The 20,670-nt window shown below is 41.3% G+C and overlaps 1 protein-coding gene across 1 annotated transcript in view; it reads right to left on the bottom strand.

Annotated features, from left to right (window-relative positions):
* DNAH12 (dynein axonemal heavy chain 12) overlaps positions 1-8,061 on the bottom strand; it is a 291,227-nt gene extending 283,166 nt beyond the window's left edge. Inside the window, exon 1 of the mRNA XM_090282944.1 lies at positions 7,892-8,061. Within this exon, the coding sequence (XP_090139070.1) occupies positions 7,892-8,061 (170 nt within the window). The remainder of the gene's footprint in view (positions 1-7,891) is intronic.
* Positions 8,062-20,670: the final 12,609 nt, after the last annotated feature.

The following is a 20,670-nucleotide window of genomic DNA, read 5'->3' as shown; positions in this document are numbered from 1 at the left end:
GATACCTATAAAGTTCCTTCAACTACTACAATCAATAAAAGTTACCATATATGGTAAGCTTATTATGTTCTATGTATTGGCTTCAGATTTTTATATACATGGATCTCATTTAACTCTCACAAAAGTCCTAAGAGGTAAGCACTGTTCTCATCTCGATCTTACAGAGAGGAAGATGAAGATAAGTAGTTACCTGACTTGAAAAATTCACATGGCTAATAATATTTCATTTCTTTTACTTAAAAGTCAATACACAAGGGGTAAAAAGTGAGCCTTAGTTAATCCTTTGCATCGAGTAAACAATTCTTCCTCTATGAAACTCTGCTTTTCTCTACTTCAAAAAATCTTTTCAATACAACAAAGAAGGAAGAATATACAACGAAAAAGGAATTAATAGCACTTTAAGGATATTTATACCTCTCTCTGTATTTTTACCACATAGTGAAAAAATTAAATATCATGAGGTTCTAGCCAGGCTAACAGTAACAAACATCTAATAAACCGTCCTTTGTTTTCTTTAAAATTAAAATTTTTTCCAACTATAGTTGACATTGGATATTATTTTATATCAGTTTCAGGTGTACAGCATTATGGTTAGACATGTATATAATTTACAAGTTATTCCCCCCAATAAGTCTAGTACCCACCTGGTACCACACATAGTTATTACAATATTATTGACTATATTCCCTGTGCTTTACATCCCTGATCAGCAACCTTCTTAAAGTATTATCCCAGAATTCCAAATGTTGTTTGACCATTATAGAGCAAAAATTTTCTCTCCCACATTCTAGACATTCTACATTTATTGAAGCAGCCTATAACTGAATTAGCTTTTTTTGAGTAGCCTCGTTTCCCTGTTGAATCTTACTAATCCTAATCAAGCTAAAATTTCAAAGGCTTTTTCACATGAAGTAGAAAATTGGCCTGTAATATTCTTCTTCTTTTATTTTACCATCAAGGCCAAACTTCTATTCATCCATCATTATCTCTCTAAACAGCCTAGCTCTCAGTGATTGATCATTTCAAGCAATTTGTTTTACATTATGGTATGCTAATTGGCACTAGCTGGCTGGCACTGTAATTATCCCAACATAAATATGCCTAATTTCTTTGAGTTCTTAATATATAAATGCCATTCCTTAATATAGCAAAAATTTCCTGGAATGTGATTTCTTCTATTGCTATAAATAGAAAGAGCTAGGAAGAATATATGGTGACCCTTTTTGCTTCCTATTTTTGGTCTTTGTGTTAACAATCAAAAACAAATCAATAAACAAAAATTGAATAATTTTAAAGGAATGTGTGAAAGACTATATGCAGTGAAGGAGAGAAAGGCTAACCTGAATCAAGAGGGAGACAATGACCAAGGAAGAAATGGCTCATTCCTGGGACTCTGGAAAGTGGTAAGATGATTTTTGTTCAGCCAAGTGTTTCCAGGAACTGATTCCAGCAGGGAGCCCAGTTCTGCTCATTGTTGGATCCCATATATCCTACCTCAGTCCTAGAACTCTAGCCACAGACTTTACCCCACTTTTGAAATAGGGAAGATTACATTCCTATTGTCTAACAGGTAGAGGTAAGCAAAGAATGGAGAATCACAAATTTAGTCATCCAGGAAAATATTTCTGGTATAAAACTTGTAATTCCAAATGCATTTTTTTCAAGTAAAACACCTGGCAATTCTAATATCTATTAATACAGCATTCTGCTTCAGATTATTTTTAGGCAGGATTTTTTATGAAGCACCCAGATGAGAGGGGTACTGCTTAAAGATCTATATGAAGCACCATAAAGTTTCTCCTTTAAAAAGTCATTCATTCACTCATTCATTCACCAACAATAACGTGCCAAGCACTGTGCTTTAAGAACTCTGTCCTTAAGCATGTCAAAGTAGAAGAAAATGACAACTAAGAAAATAAACAATACATTATGTTATAAAATACTTTCCTCTCTCTGCTTATGGCATCCTGTTCTTCTACGTGTCTCATTGGAAGCACCATCTCAGTCTATTTGTCAATTGGCCCTTCTTTATCCAAAATCTAAATATTATAATTCTTAAAGACGTAGTCCTAGGCCTTCCTCTCTCATCTCTCACTCTCACTTTCTTTTTTTCTCTCTCTCTCACCTCTCTCTCTCTCTCTCCCCCATTACTCCCCATAGCTTTAAAAATCATCTACATTCTGCTGACTCCAAAATTGGCATTTATAGCCTAGGTCTCTTATCTTATATATCCAAATGCCTAGTTAACATATTTCCCCTTAGATGTTACATAGCACCGCAACTCCAAAAAAGTATCATTGTTTTTTACCCCTCACCCCCATCATATCTTGAACTTCCAATTTTCTATAAATATAAACACTACCATCTACCTTGTTTCAAAAGGCAACCCAGTAGCAAGTCCTGTTGATTCAGTCTCCAAAGCATATCCCCTGTCAACTTACTTCTCTCCTCCTCCATTGTCTCCAGCCTAATCCAACCACGGTAAGTTCTCATCTCTGCTACTATAAAAGCATCCTACCTGGTCTCATTTCCTTCTATTCTTGCCCTCTTCCCTTCTACCTCAGTCTTTTCCTCATGGCCAGAGTGATGCTATACTTTTAAAGTGTAAGTTGGATTTCATGTCACTTCCCAGTTTAAAACATTTCAATGGTTTCCACTGCATTTAAAATGGTATTCACATATGAATTCCTTATCATGGCCTACAAAGCCTTTCACAATCTGCCCTTATCTTTCTCTCCATATTCACTGGATACCACTCTTCCCACAACCCCTGATATTGTTAATTCCTAAAACACACTAAAAGCTTTCATATTTCAGGGCTTTCATGACTGCTATTTCCTTTGCTACAGTGCTGTTCTCGTGTTTATTCAAATGACAAGTTTCTGATTGTTTAGATCTCTACTTCAATATCATTTCCACAGGCCTTTCCTTCAATGTTCCTGGGAACACCTTCCCCGTTATGCTCTATCCTACTATCTTATTTCTTCATAGTACCTACCACCATCTAAAAGGTTAACATACTCTTTTTTTTTTTTAATGCATTTACTGTCTGTCTCCTCCCACTAAAACATAAGCTTCTTAAAGACACAGTTCTTTCCATTGTATTTTCTAAGGTCTCTCTAGTAACAAACACAGTGTGTGTGTAACAATACGTACTTAATGTCTGCTAAATAAACTGGTGTAAGAGAAATATGTAGAAATGGTTAAAGATGTATGAAGGGGATTAGAAGAATCCCTTCCAGAGGAGGCGATTCATAAACTAAGCCTTGAAGAACCAGTGTAAGAATTAAGCAGATACTTTCCAGTAAAGGAAATTACAGGGATCAATTGTGGAATTTATTTTTTACTAAACTATAAAAAAAAAATACATATGTTTATGGAACTCTAAGTAGTTCAACATGACAATGTGAGAAAATGAAGTTTTAGAGTAAGGTCAAAATGTAACTCTTAAACTTCCAGTCAGGATGGAGGCCTGGACTGACACACTGCGTCTCCCTCCACAACTAAGAAGGGCTACAGCTACCACAAAACCAGAAATAACTAGAAGTTCCAGAAAATAAAGCTACATGGAAGTCCAACGTATGAAGTTATTAACAAGTGGTGCTCGTCCGGACAGGTAAGAGGGGTGAAACTGGGGCAGAGAGGTCAAGCTGTGCTGGCGGTGGCAACTGTGGCAATGGGCAGCAGGACTGCAGTAAGCTCAGACATCCATATTTAAGGGGAGGTGAGAAGCACCTGGGGAGCACCCCTGGCTGCAGACCAAACCCGTCAGCTCGCAATTCCAAGGCCAGGGAAGGCAGACCCCATTGCCTCAGACTGTAAGGCCCAGAGGGCGTGGGGATGGAGGAGGAGGCTCCTGGTCTCTCAGTGGGGTGTGAACAGCAGGAATCCATCTTGGACCCCCATCCCCACACAAAGCGCCACAGTGTGGTGAGAAGGGTCGCCCGGTAGTGAGGAGTGCACGGGGCTCCGGCCCCTATAGGATAGGAGGTGTGACAGCCCTGCCCAGGAAGCAAAGATAAATGAAACTGTCAGGATGGCAGGGATCACGCAGCTGACCAGAGAGCAAATATATGATTTATCGAACCAGCAGATAGATAATCTTCCTGAGGCTCAGTTCAGAGCTATAGTTATAAGACAGCTTACAGAACTAACAGCAGATCTTAAACAAGACGGGGAAGGAATAAAGGTTAGTCCTACTGAAATGAATGAAAACACATATGAAACAAGTGGTGAGGGAAGGAAAACCAGGGATCAAATCAACAAATCAGAACATAGGGAAGGAACAAACAGTCAACCAGTGCAGAAAGAGGAAACAAAAAGTGAGGAAAATAAGGAGAGGTACAGAAACCTCTGGAACAGCTATAAGCAGGCCAACATCCGAATCATAGGGTTGCCAAAAGGTGAAGAAGATCTAGAAATTGAAAAATTATGTGAAATAATAATGAAGCAGAACTTCCCTAACTTGAGGAAGGAAATAGAATTGCAGGTCCAGGAAGCACAGAGAGTTCCAGAAAAACTGGACCCAGGGAGAACCACACCAAGACACATTATCATCAAAATGTCAAAAATTAGGGATAAAGAGAGAATCTTAAAAGCAGCAAGAGAGAAGAGAATTACATACATAGGGGTCCAAATTAGATTATCAACTGATTTCTCAAAGGAGACTCTGCAGGCAAGAAGGGACTGGCAAGAAATATTCAAAGTAATGAAAAGCAAAAACCTAGAACCACAATTGCTCTATCCAGCGAAGCTGTCATTCAGAATAGAAGGGCAGAGAAAGTGCTTCCAGGACAAAGTAAAACTGAAGGAGTTCATTAGATCTAAACCACTGTTATATGAGATGTTAAAGGGACTTGTTTAGGAGAAGGAGGATCAAAACTATGAATATTAAAATGAAAACTGTATCACAACAACCAACAACAGAAGCTAGGGAATAGAAACAAAGGCAAACTAAGTAGGCAACGAGAGTGGGAAAAGAATTATAGGTATGGGGAATATATTGGGGGGAGGTCAGCGGGGAGGGGGAAGGGGGGAAATGGAGGGAGATGGTGCAGGAATTAAGAAGCATAGTAGGAGGGAGTGGAGTAGTTAGGAAGATGTTGAGAAGAACTATATGCACAACCAATGGGCATGGACTAAGGTGTGGAGAGTGGGCAGACCACTGGAGGGAGGGGAGGGGATACACTGGGTGGAGGGGAACAAAGGGAAAAGAAATTGAGACAACTGTAACAGCATAATCAATAAAACATTTTTTTAAATGTAATCCTTAAGCAACCCCCATTTCTATTCTCTAAGTCTTAGAAATAAAGTAGGTAAAGAGTCTAATAATACATATACTAATATTAGTTAATATACCTTTTAAATTTGGATTTAAATATTAGATGATTGACAAACTAATAAAGTGTAAATCTAAAAAATTATATAATTAACAGATCTGTTTATTGTAAGGAAAATAAAATTTTCAAAAATTAAACTATTATTATTATTTTATTGATTGATTTTAGAAAGAAAGGAAGGGAGAGAGACAGAAAGAAACATCAGTTTGCTGTTTCACTTATTTATGCATTCATTGGTTGCTTCTTATATGGTGCACTGACAAGAGATCGAACCCGCAACCTTGGTATATCAAGATGACACTAACCAACTGAGCTACCTGGCCAGGACCCCCAATTTAACTTACTAAATTAGCCACAATATGATCATCAACAATGTAAGAGACAATAAAACTTAGTTGCCAAAATGTGTGTAAATTAGGCAAACCGAGAAGGGAAAGAGTTTAGGAAGAAAAGCAGAAATCCACTGGAGTAAACATTTCCCATTTTATAGTTCATTGGTAGTGTAGAATCATAGAGATAAGATCGATGTCCTTTTCTTCTTATTTATCCCCAGTGCCCACTAGTGTCAGGTACCTAGGAAATTCCCAGTAGCTGCTGAATTGAACTGAATCATCCTTATCACAGCCTTCGGTAGGTGGTACCTAAATTAGTTTCAATTTCCACTAAATTGGAGGGGAAAGGGCAGGATGTTGGATTATATTTTCTTTTGTATGTAAAAAAATTTAAGTACAAGTAGATTCAAGATATCCTGTTAAGTATTTGTTCAAATGCAATGCTATTCTTAAGAGCCCAATTACTTGGTTTTACTTTCAGGGACCAATATGGTTATAATATATTGAGAGGAAGATGTAGTATGGTACTTAAAATATGTCAGGGTCCAAACCCCAGCTTTGTGACCTTCAGCAAGTCACTTAACTTTTCTGTACCTCACTTTACTCATCTATAAAATTGATATAACAACAGTACCCACTTTATAGGGTGTTGTGAGAAGCATAGGTGAAGTGATAAAAACAATGCTTAGAGTAAGCACTCCTTAGTGTAAGCATTACATATCATTTACTATCATTACGATTATTTTTCCAATGTTTTCCTAATTGAACTTTAAGACAGTATTTTTCCCATGAATAACCTACATAATAAAGCTTTTTATTTTATTTTAATTTTTTAATTATTAAATTAAACATTTATTACTAGATAAATTAAATATTTCAATGTAAAAAAATACTTTGAGGCACAAGGAGAAAATTTAGGTATTTTTATAACCTTGAAGTAGAGAAAAGAGAGATTATTGTATAAGGATGATATCAATGACAGAAACCAAAAAAAGAAAAGAAAAATTTGAAGTTCTCTGTAATTAAAACAAAAATGAAAAATTGGGAGAGATATATTTGACACATTATTTTGGCATATGATTACTACATAATGAGCCCTGAAAGACAAACGAGCTATGGACATGAGAGTTCACAAAAGACTAATAAAAATACCAAAAAAACATGAAATATGTCTTGGCCCAGTACATATGTCTTCCCAAACAGAGGATTCTTTCTGTTCCCTTTCCCCAGTTGCAATGGAATTTCACCAAGACAGTAGTGTTTGGTGACCTTCTCTCCCTTGCCCACACTGAATTAAGGCTTTTGTTCTATAAGGGAAATTAGGGGAAAGGGTTATGCCCCTCCTGTAGAGGCTGCTCTGCTCATCCCTGAGGGTTGTACCATGAGGGACACTTGTCAGGACTCTGCATTCTTCTTTGTGAGCACTTGATGGCACACAAGAGAGTGTGTGAACTCCCGCTTATTTGCACCCCCCAGGACTTTACCCTCTCTTGCCAGCCCACACTTAATCCAGTTTAAGTCTTCTTAGTAGTATCTGAGTGTATCAACCTTGGGGGTAAGCAATTGTTTACATCCTACCTCACCCAACAGGAGCAGGTCTATTCCTAGATGCCACAGTGGTTTGTTTCCCAGAAACCTCAGCTCTCTGAGTTAAATAAAAGCAGTGAACTTGAATAAAAACTTGAAAAATGTTCTACTCCAGTGTTAATTAGGGAAGAGCAAGAAAAACATCAAGGAGATCTTATTTCCTCTTTTAAATTAGCAAAGATGATAAAGCTCTGACCAGTGTTGGTAATTGCGTGGGGAAGAGGACACTTTAATACATTGCTGACAGGAATGAAAATTCACACTTCCCAAGGCAACTTGGTAATATGTGAAAAATGTATATCTTGCTTCTAGGAATTTATTTTAAAGATATAAAGATGTGTATAGGAAGTCAACTATTAGGATATTTACCACAGCACTCTGTATAATGTCCAAAAAGAGGATTGATTATATACTTTATGGTGTAGGGATAACAATGGAAAACAGTCATTAAATATGATGTGGTAGAAGTGTACTTATTGATATAAAAGACCTTCATGATGTATTTCAAATGAAAATACTAAGCTTATACAACAGTATGATAAGCATGGGTATATAAAGCTTTTTGTGAAAATATGAACACTAATCATTTCACTTGAATTCCAAACAAGAATTATTTACTATTAGGCTACTTACACTAACTGATTTATTGTCTTCTTCTGCTCCTTGGATCTTCTGTAATTCAGGAGCTTACTTTGTGTTGATGTGTCAACACCTATGTCTTCAGCGGGATGGACAATAGGAGGTAATTTCAAGTTCAGAGCCTCCTTTTCTGCTGTAATAGCAGCTTTGTTTGGATGTGACATCTTCGTCCCCTAAAGATTAAAATACTCTATACTCTGAGGAGAAAAAGTCCATAAAGTCATTATTGTAAAAACTACCTCAATATGTTCATAACATATCTCATATATCAATACCCAAGAGTCTAGGCTTTTTTAAGTGTCTCCCAAGTATGGTATTAGTCTCAAGAATGGCAGTTGAAATAAGTGAGCAGGAATTCCTGTTAGAGCTTTAACCATCCACTTGCTGTGAAAAAAATGAAACCAGTCACTTACATGTTAAGGCTTCAGTTTCTTCAAGGATGAAATTACAGTTCTAAAATTCTGAGTTCAAATTTTCCCTAAGATGTAAATCACAATAGCAAAAAAAAAAAAAAGAAAAAAAATGCAGTTGTTGAGGTATAATCCCTCTCCCCCCAAACCAATTTAATATCATTAATATTCAAACATCAGTATTGTATCTTAGTCTTGCTACCTTCCTAGAAAGTGGTACTATATTCCATCAAAAATAGGTATACTTAACGCACAGACCATCTAAAATGTCATGTAAATGCTGAACAATTATTTGTGATACCAACTGCATTTACCACGGATTCCCACAGAATTTAGAGATTACTGCCTTGAAAAAGAAAGTATTTCTGCTGGCATCCAATTTGCGATCTCCTGGTCTGGGGGAGGAGTGAAAAGCTGAGGCAAAGGAAGTACCTGTCTGTTTTTCAATACTTCCCAGCTGCGAAGATAAGAGGGAAATACTCAGTGTACTTCTCTTCCGATGAAAGGAAAAGGAAAAAAAGAGGAGCGAATCCTAGGAACCTCGCCGACTCCCAGCCGAGCTAGGCCTAGCCTGCCCAGATACAAACTTGTCGCCATAGAAACTGCGGCGGTTGCAGTTGGAGAGCCTGGGTAAATGTTGCCTCCAGAGGCAGTCATTGAGCTGCGACAGATTAGGTTTACCTGCCACAACAATAATACATTATCCAAGTAGTATATAAAGGGTTGGATGAATGAGATTTTTTTTTTTTTACCTGTCTTCCCTTGTGAGGGGTCCAGTGAATCAGAATATTCAAATTGTGGAAAACTGAAAGACTGGAAATTTGGATCTGTTGGAAAATAGATTTAGGTGAACATTCACTTTGAACGGAGTATCAAGTCTTCAAGTGCCTCCGTAGTAACTTCCCTATAAATATTGTAACTAATCAGCAATATAATATATCTTGTTTCTATATTTGGCATTTATTTACACAGCACTTTTCCATCAGGAAATCCTTGGTAAAAAAGGTTAAGGTGTGTAAATTTTGTGAGTATGCTTATAAAGAGAAATGTGAAACTGCTATTTGAGGCTGCACAATGGATACGCCATCTTAATAATAATAGCCTAAATACTAAACGCACAAATAAAATGCGGGAATAAATAAGTCCTGGGGGTGTACTGATGGCATATTCATTCAACAAATATTTGAGCCTCTTCTATGTGCTAGTCACCATGAAAAGCTTATTTAAAAAAAAAAATAGAGTCTGGCACAAAATAGGTCCTCAAAAAGTGTCATTTGAGTGAGTGAATGAACAAATTAAATATACTTGTAACTTACAAAGGCAAACTATCTTTCTGTAGAAAACAAAATACTTATATATAAGTATGTGATGGTTCTTTGATATATCCCTATAAGGAGTAAAGAAAGAACAGAATTCTTTTAGATCATATACATATCTTCTCTCAAATACTAATCTAATGGAGCTGTGGAGAGATTTTGCAGATATAATTCAAGGCCCTAATAAATAGTGAGATTATCTGGGTAGGCCTGACTCAATCAGTGGAAGTTCTTTTAAAAAGAAGGCTTAACCATGCCATGAGTCTGACTCCAAAGAGCAGCTAACTCTACAATTACTCTCCCTCTCTGGATTTTCCCTTCCTGACAGCCTCTCTACAGACTTTGGACTTGCCTAATCATCCTCCACAATTGCATAAGCTAATTCCTTGTAATAAATTCATATATACACACACACATACATATGGATACATATAGGGAATATATATAACCTACTGGTTCTGCTTCTCTCATCAAACCCTGACCAATATAATGTATAGCTTTTTAAATAGCATAACTTATGTCGGTATAATTTACATACTCTAAAATTCACCACTTTAAAGTACATGATCCAATTATTTTTAAGAAATTTATAGAGTTCTGCAATCATTACCAAAATCCAGTTCTAAAATATTTCCATCACTGCAAAAAAGTTCCCTTGGGCTCATATGCACTTAATCCTCACTCCCACCTCCAGCACCAGGCAACCACTTACTTGCTTTGGGTCTCTACAATTTCTGAAAAATTCATATAAATGGAATCATATGTTATGTATACTTTTACCTTGCTTTTTACACTTAATAATAACATGTTTGAGGTTCATCCATGTGTAGTATGTAAAAGAAGTTCATTCCGTTTTTAATGCTGAACAGTCTTCCATTATAGGAATATACCACATTTGGTTTATCCATTCACCAGTTGATGGACATCTGGACTGCTTCCAGTTTGGGGCGATTATGAATAATCTTGCCATAAACAATCATGTACAAATCTTTGGATGAACATACATTTTCATTTCTCATTGATAAAAATCTAGAGTGAAACTGCTGGGTTGAATGGTCTGTGTTTAACCTTTTAAGAAACTGTTACTGTTTTCCAAAGTTGCTGAAAGATTTTAAATCCCTACCAGGAAATATTTTCTCCTATCTTTTTTCTAGTTTTAGGTTTTATATTTTGGTCTATAATCTATTTAGATTTAAGTTCTGTATGTGGTGAGATGTATGGATCCAAGTTCATTTTTTTGCATACATATATAACACTGGGAAACACCGTTTTTTGTTGAATTAGATCTGACACTTGTTTTTGATTAACTTTTGGCATCTGAATCCAAAATTTACCCCAGTTTTTCTCTATCACATCAACTTTTTAAGGTACAGGATACTCTCCCTTTGTTCCAAAAATCATACAAAATGTAAATACAAAGGAAAATAAAAAAATTACCTGAATATACTGTTTATTTAGAGTTACTTTATTCATATAAAGGCTATATATTGCTACTGTAAGTCAAATTGTGTACAAGTAGTAAAGTTCTGCTACCAAACATACATATTAGGGTATTTTATCTTTTCAAATGACAAGCTAGGAAATGCCAAAATGAGATACTTGAAAAAGTCTCCTTTAGTTGGCAAAGCTTTAACAAATTGCTTCATGAGACCCAGTTTTATGTGCAGAGGTGGGAATATAATTTTCTTTCTGTCAACAAGTGGCTCATGTAGAATGTTTGGATCACCAGGCTTGAGGTCAGATCTTGGAGGCCAATTTGACTCCACCCATGCTTCTCACGAGCTCTGCTGTCCCACATACACTAAAAACAGGGATACTTGGTGTATCCACATTGCTGACCAAGAAAGCAGCAGACCATTTGAAGGTCAACACAGATGATCCAATTGTGCCTGTGATATTGCAACAATCAATGACCCTCTTTATGTCTTCATATTCTTTACAAAAACAAACTCAATGGCCAATTGGGACTGCACCAAATAAATTGCCATCATGGAGGAGGACACACTTCAAGCTCCGCTTTGAGCTATCGATGAACAGTCACCATGCAGTTGCGTTATAGATTGGAATTCCCAATTCCTCCATTAAACTGTGTATATTATAGCAATACACAAAGCCACCATCACTTAGAAAGTCTGCAGAAATGCACTTTCTCTTGATCGAAAGTAGGATATCTTCGCTCCTTTTTCAAGCAAGTTTTTCTCATGTAGTCTTGATGCTAGGAGTTCTGAAGCCTTTTTGGAGAGTCCCAAATCTCATGCCAAATCATTCAACTCATGCTGATCAAATCCCTTACAAACTGAGTCGTCTTCAATTTCAAAATCTTCATCGTTGCTGTCATTTAGTTCTTCACCATACTCCTGTTTTTCGAAAGAGGGTAGTTCAGTGAAACTGGCACTGGGATTTCAGCTGAATGAGGCACTGGACGTATAGCTGATGGTAGACTAAGATACTCTATTTTACATTTATTTTTCTGGTTATATTCTGAAGTTTTCACTATACAAAAGGAACAGTTACTTGAATGATCTCTGGGCTCTCGCCAAACCATAAGTATGCCAAATAGCAATTTATCACCTGTTCCCTTCACCCACATCCATAAACTCTAGACACAGACTTTCACATCTTGTGAGGGGCCCAAGACTTATCTTGAGCATCAAGTTTTACTCTCAAATATGCAAAATAGGCTCACCTGACAAATGCGCTGATGTTTGTCCTTTGACTGGGAATGGTGAAACTGCCACAGATGTAAGAAAACAAATGAGGGCTGTTTAGGCACTTATGATGAGAAATAGCAAAGGTAGACATGATCTGAAGGAAATAAGTACATATATAAATAAAAATAAATAAATTCTGCAAACTCCTTGTATACAGACAAGAACTTGGACTACACTTCAGAATATGATTCACTATATAGAGTGGCACACAACCTCTCACCACACTGTCTCATGTGTAAATGAATAGCCTAGACAAGTATGAACCTGTTGCTGGTCTCCAAGGTCGTCCCTCACCCTGCCCCACTCGAGGGAGGTTTGCTCTCAGCCAATAGGAGAACACTAGTGCTTGCCTTGATCCAGGCTCGATCCAGCCTAGAGTGGTCATATTAAGATAAGCTGCACAGAAAAAACTTGATGTGATAGAAGAAAACTAACTGCAGTTTTGAAATCAGCATGCCTATTTAATTGTTCCAGTACCATTTGTTGAAAAGGTTGTTCTTTCCCCACTGAACTGCCTTAGCATTTTTGTTGAAAAAAGTCAATTGGCCGTAATGTAAGGGTTTATTTCTTTTTTTAAAAAAATATGCTTTATTGATTATGCTGTTACAGTTGTCCCAATTTCTTTTCCCTTTGTTCCCTTTTCCACCCAGTGACACCCCTCCCTCCAGTTGTCCCTGCCCTTACTCCATGCCCATTGGTTCTGCATATAGTTCTTCTCAACATCTTCCTAACTACTCCACTCCCTCCTACTATGCTTCTTAATTCCTGCACCATCTCCCTCCCTTTCCCTCCTTCCCCCTCACACTGACCTCACCCATAATGTTTCTCATACCTATAATTCTTTTTCCACTCTTGTTGCCTACTTAGTTTGCCTTTGTTTAGGTTCCCTCGCTTCTGTTGTTGGTTGTTGTAATACAGTTTTCATTTTAATATTCATAGTTTTGATCCTCTTTCTCCTAAACAAGTCCCTTTAACATTTCATATAATAGTGGTTTGGATCTAATGAACTCTTTCAGTTTTACTTTGTCCTGGAAGCACTTTCTCTGCCCTTCTATTCTGAAAGACAGCTTCGATGGATAGAGTAATCATGGTTCTAGGTTTTTGCTTTTCATTACTTTGAATATTTCTTGCCAGTCCCTTCTTGCCTGCAGAGTTTCTTTTGAGAAATCAACTGATAGTCTTATTGGGACCCTATTGTATGTAATTCTCTTCTTCTCTCTTGCTGCTTTTAAGATTCTCTCTTTATCCTCAATTTTTGACATTTTGATGATAATGTGTCTTGGTGTGGTTCTCCCTGGATCCAGTTTTTCTGGAACTCTCTGTGCTTCCTGGACCTGCAAGTCTATTTCCTTCCCCAAGTTAGGGAAGTTCTGCTTCATTATTATTTCACATAATTTTTCAATTTCTAGATCTTCTTTTTCACCTTTTGGCAACCCTATGATTCGGATGTTGGCCTGCTTATTGCTGTCTCAAAAGTTTCTGAGCCTCTCCTTATTTTCCTCACTTTTTGTTTCCTCTTTCTGCACTGGTTGACTGTTTGTTCCTTCCTTATGTTCCAATTTGTTGATTTGATCCCTGGTTTTCTTGCCCTCACCACTAGTTTTGTATGTGTTTTTGTTCATTTCAGCAGGGCTAGCCTTCATTTCTTCCCAGTCTTGTTTAAGATCTTCTGTTAGGTCTGTAAGCATTTTCATAACAAAAGCTCTGAACTGAGCCTCAGAAAGATTTCCTATCTGCTGAGCCATTAGATTAGATATTTGCTGTCCAGTCAGCTGCATCACCGGGACCTCTATCATGATCTGTGCCATCCTGACAGTTTTGTGTTTACCTTTGCTTCCTGGGTGGGGCTGTCACACCTCCTATGCTATAGAGGGTGGAGCCCTGTGAACTCGTCACAACTAGTTGACCCTTCTCACCTTACTGTGGTGTTTTCTGTGGGGGTGAGGGTCCAAGATGGATTCCTGATGTTCACTCTCCACTGAGAAACCGGGAACCTCCTCCTCTGTGCCCACCCCCTCCGGGCCTCACAGTCCAAGTCAATGGAGGTCTGCCTTCCCTGGCCTTGGAATCGCAAGCTGATGGGTCTGGTCTGCAGCCAGGGTGCTCCCCAGGCGCTTCTCACCTCCCCTTATATATGGGTGTCTGTGCTTCCTGCTGTCCCAGTACCATCACCACAGTTGCCACTGCCAGCACAGCTTGACCTCTCCACCCTGGCTTCATCCCTCCTACCCGTCCAGATGAGCACCACTTGTTTATAACTTCATATGTTGGACTTCCATTTATTTTCTGGAACTTCTGGTTATTTCTGGTTTTGTGGTAGTTGTATTCCTTCTTAGTTGTGGAGGGAGATGAAGTGTGTCAGTCTAGGCCTCCATCTTGGCTGGCAGTCTTGAAGGGTTTACTTCTTGACACACAGTTATATTCCATTGAGTTACATGTCTGTCTTTATACCAATATTACACTGTCTTGATTAGTGTAGCTTTAGTAAGAATGGCTGTAGTTTGTAAAATGTGTAGTATTAGTGCTACCCTCACAGCAGAGGGTGGAGAGCGTTGCAGCATCCGCGGCTTCGGGCATCCGCTGGGGTCTTGGAGCGGACACTCGGCAATACAGGGCGCTGTTATCGTCTGAGAAGGGTCTGCGCAGGGCCGGTGCGTTTCCCAGGCAGGTCGTTGCGCCCGAGTTCCTCGAACGTTCTCTCTGTGAATCCCGCACCGGATGCGAGCTGCAGAAATTTCCCCCGCTCCGTGAGTTGCCTTTTCGCTCTGTTGATGGCGTCTCTTGATGTACAGTGGTTATCTGTTATGGCTTATATTTCTCTTCTCATTATGTTCATGTTTTCATTTAAATACTGGAGCATAGTTATAGTCATTCTTCCAAAGTTGTGTAGTTTTTGTATTTTATGCTGTTTTAGTTTGTAACTAGCCCTATAGAAATAAGGTGATTAAAACAGGGGGAAGTGATAGCAGGGCCCAGGTGTTAGAGTTTAGCCTTAATTGATAGGCTTAAGTAATTGAAGCTGTGACTGGATAGACTTTCTTTATCACCAAACCTTTGCTTCTGGAATTTTGCCTAGAGGGTGGCGGCAGGCAGCAGGACCCCAAATTGCTTTTCGGTAGCATAACTACTATTGAATCAAGATTAAAGCATTTCCATCTCCCTAAAAATTATCCTGTGTCTTGTTGTATCATCCTTTCCTCTAGCCCCATAGCCCAAGGCAACCAGTGATCTACTTTCTGTCTCTATAATTTTGCATTTTCTAGAACTTCATGTAGACTTTTATGCTTTGCTTCTTTCACTTAGCGTAATGCTTTTTGAGATTCATTTGTGTTGTTTTGTGTATCAGTATTTTGATCTTTTTTATTGCTGTGGATGTCTGTGACGCGATATTCTAGCGTCCGCATCGTTTAGAGCTGCGACTCAGAACATGGCGCGTTCCTAGAAGCCGCTTTCGGCATCAGTGGGCGGCGGCGCGTGGACTTGCAAGCGTGGGGCGCGGGACCAACCGACGCCACTTCGTGTTGGACAGTGGAAGCTGGAGAGCCGGGCTATTCGGACTGAGCCAATTGGTTTCCATGGATCTCAATAGTGCCAGCACTGTTGTTCTTCAAGTCTTAACTCAGGCCACCAGTCAGGATACTGCTGTGTTAAAGCCAGCTGAGGAGCAGTTGAAACAGTGGGAAACACAGCCAGGTTTTTATTCAGTGTTGCTGGTAAGTTGCTTAAAAATAGTTATTATTTTTAATAAAATGAGACACTATTCTATTGTTTTAAAAACCTACTTGTGTTGGTGGTTTACTTAGTGAAACTGATCCAAATGTTTGGCTGCCATTGCACTGCCATTTACTAATTCGAGGCATGGCACTTGGAGGACATTTAAGAGATGTTTATTGTTGGGTGAGTATACCCAAGCAGGGTATTGGTAGTATCTGCTTAGAAGGTTACACTGCCAGTTTTCTATTTTAGCCTGTAAATGCTGCCCTCAAGACTGTAAAGGAGGAAAGAGGAAGGACATCTCTAAAATCAGAGAAGGAAAACTCTGACCCCAAAAAACCTCCGCTGCCTTGCGGCATACCTCTTCAGGGGAAAGGCTAAGGGAGTAAACCCCGACAGAAAATCCGGAGCCGGAGTCCCTAAGGCGGTTTGACATTGTAGTCAATACCGGCAACTCCTGCGGCGCACCTGAAGCCAAGCTGTATTGACTTTGTCTTTCCCTTGGACCCTTCAGCTGCGAAGAGAGGGGGGGTCTGCTGCATGGGCAACAGCAGACCCTCCATATCACCCTGCCCAGGCTCTGTAGCTTCAGTTTCACTTGAGAGGACACTCCAGCGTCATCGCAAGATGTCGACTCAACACGGGAGGAGACAGATACCGGTTATAAGCTCATCCGATTGGCGAAGGAAACGAGCGCCAGGGGTCTCCTCTGACGGTGGGAGAGGTCATCGCACCTCACTGGACAGCTACCGTCTCGCCATGGCTCGCCTGCCCCACTGGGTGCGTGGGGATCAGAGAGGCGCCTCTCGAAAAGTGGGCCACAAAACACCCGCACCAGTTAATTCCAAGCAAACAACAAGAAAGAAGCCTCCGGCTCTTCGCCTCGCTAGCTGGAACATCAGGACCATGTGCCCCGGACTTACTGCAGACCTTCCGTGGATCAAGGGTGCCAGGAAAACCGCTGTCATCGATAGGGAACTGGCACGACTAAACATCGACATTGCGGCTCTACAGGAGACCCGGTTGGCCGACAACGGAACTATCAGAGAAACCAACTACACCTTCTACTGGCAAGGGAAGTCTCCGGACCAACCAAGACAGCACGGTGTTGGGTTCGCTGTGAAGAACACGCTTGTTAACTCCATAGAGCCACCCACAGGAGGCACAGAGAGATTACTTACCCTCCGATTGTCAACAACTTTCGGCCCAGTCAGCATTCTTAGCGCGTACGCCCCAACCCTCTGCGCCACCACCGAAGAGAAAGAACAGTTCTACCATGCACTGGACGAAGCGTTATCCAAGATCCCCAGAAGTAACGCTCTTTATCTCCTTGGAGACTTCAACGCAAGAGTAGGAGCCGACCACATGGCCTGGCCCACCTGCCTTGGAAACTTTGGGAGAGGAAAGATCAATGAGAATGGTCAGCGACTGCTTGAGCTTTTGTGTCACCACGGCCTGTGCGTGACAAACACATTCTTCAAGTGCAAAGAGATCCACCAGGTGTCATGGAGGCACCCCCGCTCCCATCATTGGCACCAGCTTGACCTCGTCATCACCAGAAGAACGGATATTGGCAGCACCCTCCTCACCCGCAGCTACCACAGTGCAGACTGCGACACGGACCATGCCCTCGTGGTAAGCAATGTGCGCATAATGCCGAAGAGGTTGCACCACTCCAAGATGAAGGGTCGCCCACGCATCAACACCAGTTGTGTCAGCAACCCAGTTAAGACCCAGCAATTCATCAACAAGATGGAAGATGCACTCGGCGAGGGAGTGGCGGCAGATGACATTATCGAATCCAATTGGTCACGTCTCCGCGACGCCATCTACAACTCCGCCATTATTGCTTACGGGAAGAAAGAGCGGAAGAACGCTGACTGGTACGAGGCTCACTGGGAAGAAATGGAACCCGTGATCGAGGCTAAGAGGAAGGCCCTACTGGCTTACAAGGTCACGCCCACTCCCAGTACACTTCAAGCTCTACGGGCTGCCAGGAACAAAGTCCAGAAGACCGCCCGCCACTGTGCCAACACCTATTGGCTAAACCTGTGCAGAAGCATTCAGGAAGCCGCCGATATAGGCAACGCACGAGGAATGTATGAGGGTATCAAGAAGGCAACAGGCCCAATCCCCTCCAAGATCGCCCCCCTTAAGTCCAAGACAGGTGAGGTCATCACTGACCAGGAACAGCAAATGCGGCGGTGGACCGAGCACTACCTTGAGCTGTACGCAACGAAGAACACCATAACAGACACTGCTCTTAACGCCATCCCAGACCTACCAGTCATGGAGGAGCTAGACACCCCACCTACTGCGGCAGAGCTCGGCAAAGCCATCGACCGCCTCACTTGCGGGAAAGCACCAGGAAGCGACGGAATCCCTCCAGAAATCCTAAAGAGCGGGAAACCAGTCCTGCTACAGCCGCTCCACCATCTACTCTGTCTCTGCTGGAAGGAGGGTTACATCCCCCAGGATATGAGAGACGCCAACATTATCACCATGTACAAGAACAAAGGAGACCGCAGCGACTGCAACAACTACCGGGGCATCTCTCTCCTCAGCGTCGTCGGCAAAGTATTCGCCCGGGTCGCTCTTGCCCGCCTGCAGACCCTTGCTTCCCGCGTCTACCCAGAGTCCCAGTGTGGCTTCAGAGCTGGCCGATCAACAGTGGACATGATCTTCTCCCTACGCCAGCTGCAGGAGAAGTGTCACGAGCAGCATAAACCACTCTACCTCGCCTTTATTGACCTCACGAAGGCGTTTGATCTGGTCAGTCGAAGCGGACTCTTCAGCTTGCTACGGAAGATTGGCTGTCCACCACATCTGCTTGCTGTGGTCATGTCCTTTCACGACAACATGCACAGCACGGTGTCCTACAACGGCGCAACCTCTGAGGCCTTCCCAGTCAGCAGCGGAGTAAAGCAGGGCTGCGTCCTCGCGCCTACGCTGTTCGGAATCTTCTTCTCCATGCTCCTCCAATACGCCTTTAAGGACTGCAGCGAGGGTGTCTTCATTCACACCAGATCCGATGGCAAGCTCTACAACCTGGCCCGTCTACGAGCCAAGACCAAAGTCAAAGAGGTGCTCATCCGTGAGATGCTCTTCGCCGACGATGCAGCTTTGACATCACACTCCGAAGAGGGACTCCAGCAGCTAGTCACTTGCCTTTCCCACGCATGCAAGGAGTTCGGACTAGCCATCAGCCTGACGAAGACGAATGTTATGGCTCAAGGCACGGGGACTCCCCCATGCATCACCATCGACGGATACACCCTGGAGGTTGTCAACGACTTCACTTACCTCGGGTCCACCATCTCGAGCTCTCTGTCAGTCGACTTGGAGGTCAACCGGAGAATCGCCAGGGCAGCCACAGTTATGGCCAGACTGAACCGGCGAGCGTGGAACAATTCCAGCCTCACTGAGAAAACCAGACTGCGCATCTACCAAGCCTGCGTACTCAGCACTCTCCTCTATGGCAGCGAGACGTGGACCACCTACGCAAGGCACGAAAGGAAACTCAACAGCTTCCACATGAGGTGCCTGCGACGCGTCCTGCATGTCGCCTGGCAGGATAAGGTCCCCAACACCGAGGTGCTGAAGCAAGCCAATATGTGCAGTTTGCATGCAGTTCTTAGCGAGAGACGCCTCAGGTGGCTCGGCCATGTCAAAAGAATGGATGCAGGCCGTATCCCCAAAGACCTCCTCTACGGCGAGCTAGCAGAAGGCAAGAGGATGACAGGGCGCCCAAAACTGCGGTTCAAAGACATCTGCAAAAAGGACATGACACAATGCTCCATCAATCTCAACACATGGGAAGTTCAAGCAGACGACCACCTAGCCTGGAGGCTCGCGGTCAGGCAAGGTACGTCACGCGCGGAGGCTGCGCGCAACGAGGAGGCGGTCCAGAAAAGATCGAGGCGGAAGCAGCGTCAGCAGCAGCAACAACAGCCATCTGCCTTCACCTGTACCAAGTGCGGCAGGGATTGTCACTCCCGAATCGGACTGCACAGCCATTCTCGGCGGTGCAGATAGACTCTCAAGAAGCTACGCCATCGTCTCTCGAGACGGACGGCTGCCGACGACGAGTATTAGTGCTCCAACTTTGTTCTTTTATAAAAGGAAGTAATTTTGACTATTCTAGGTTCTTTGCATTTCTATGTAAATTTTATAATTGATTTATCAATTTCTTCAAAAGAGGCAGCTGGGATTTTAATAAATCTTTTGTTTTGAAGAAAACATGTTAATTATGTGAACATATTTAATTTGAAGCTTAAAATCCTTCCTTAAAAGCTCTAATTCTGAGTCTAAGACTTAGAAATATTGTTTACAAGAGCAGATTATTTAAGGGAGCAGATTAATAATCACAAAGCCTTCATTATATAAGAGCACTTATGGATATCACACCAAAATGTGATTCTCTAATACTATATAAAGAGTTCCTTCTACTTCTTAATAAAAATGTTGAAGATGCTAAGAGAACTTATGAGACTAACTTACTGTGCTTTATACTATGCATTGTTCATTTCAAAGTAAGAAGGGGATTACAGGGAAAATAAATGAGTTCATATGCTTAAAAGTTCTTCATGGAACTAAACTGTGATAGGTTTCACCTGGATTCT

Source organism: Furipterus horrens, unplaced genomic scaffold (assembly GCF_987537825.1).
Source record: "Furipterus horrens unplaced genomic scaffold, mFurHor1.1.pri manual_scaffold_7, whole genome shotgun sequence".
In the NCBI taxonomy this organism is placed as follows: Eukaryota; Metazoa; Chordata; class Mammalia; order Chiroptera; family Furipteridae; genus Furipterus; species Furipterus horrens.
This window is presented reverse-complemented; position numbering and strand designations above follow the sequence as displayed.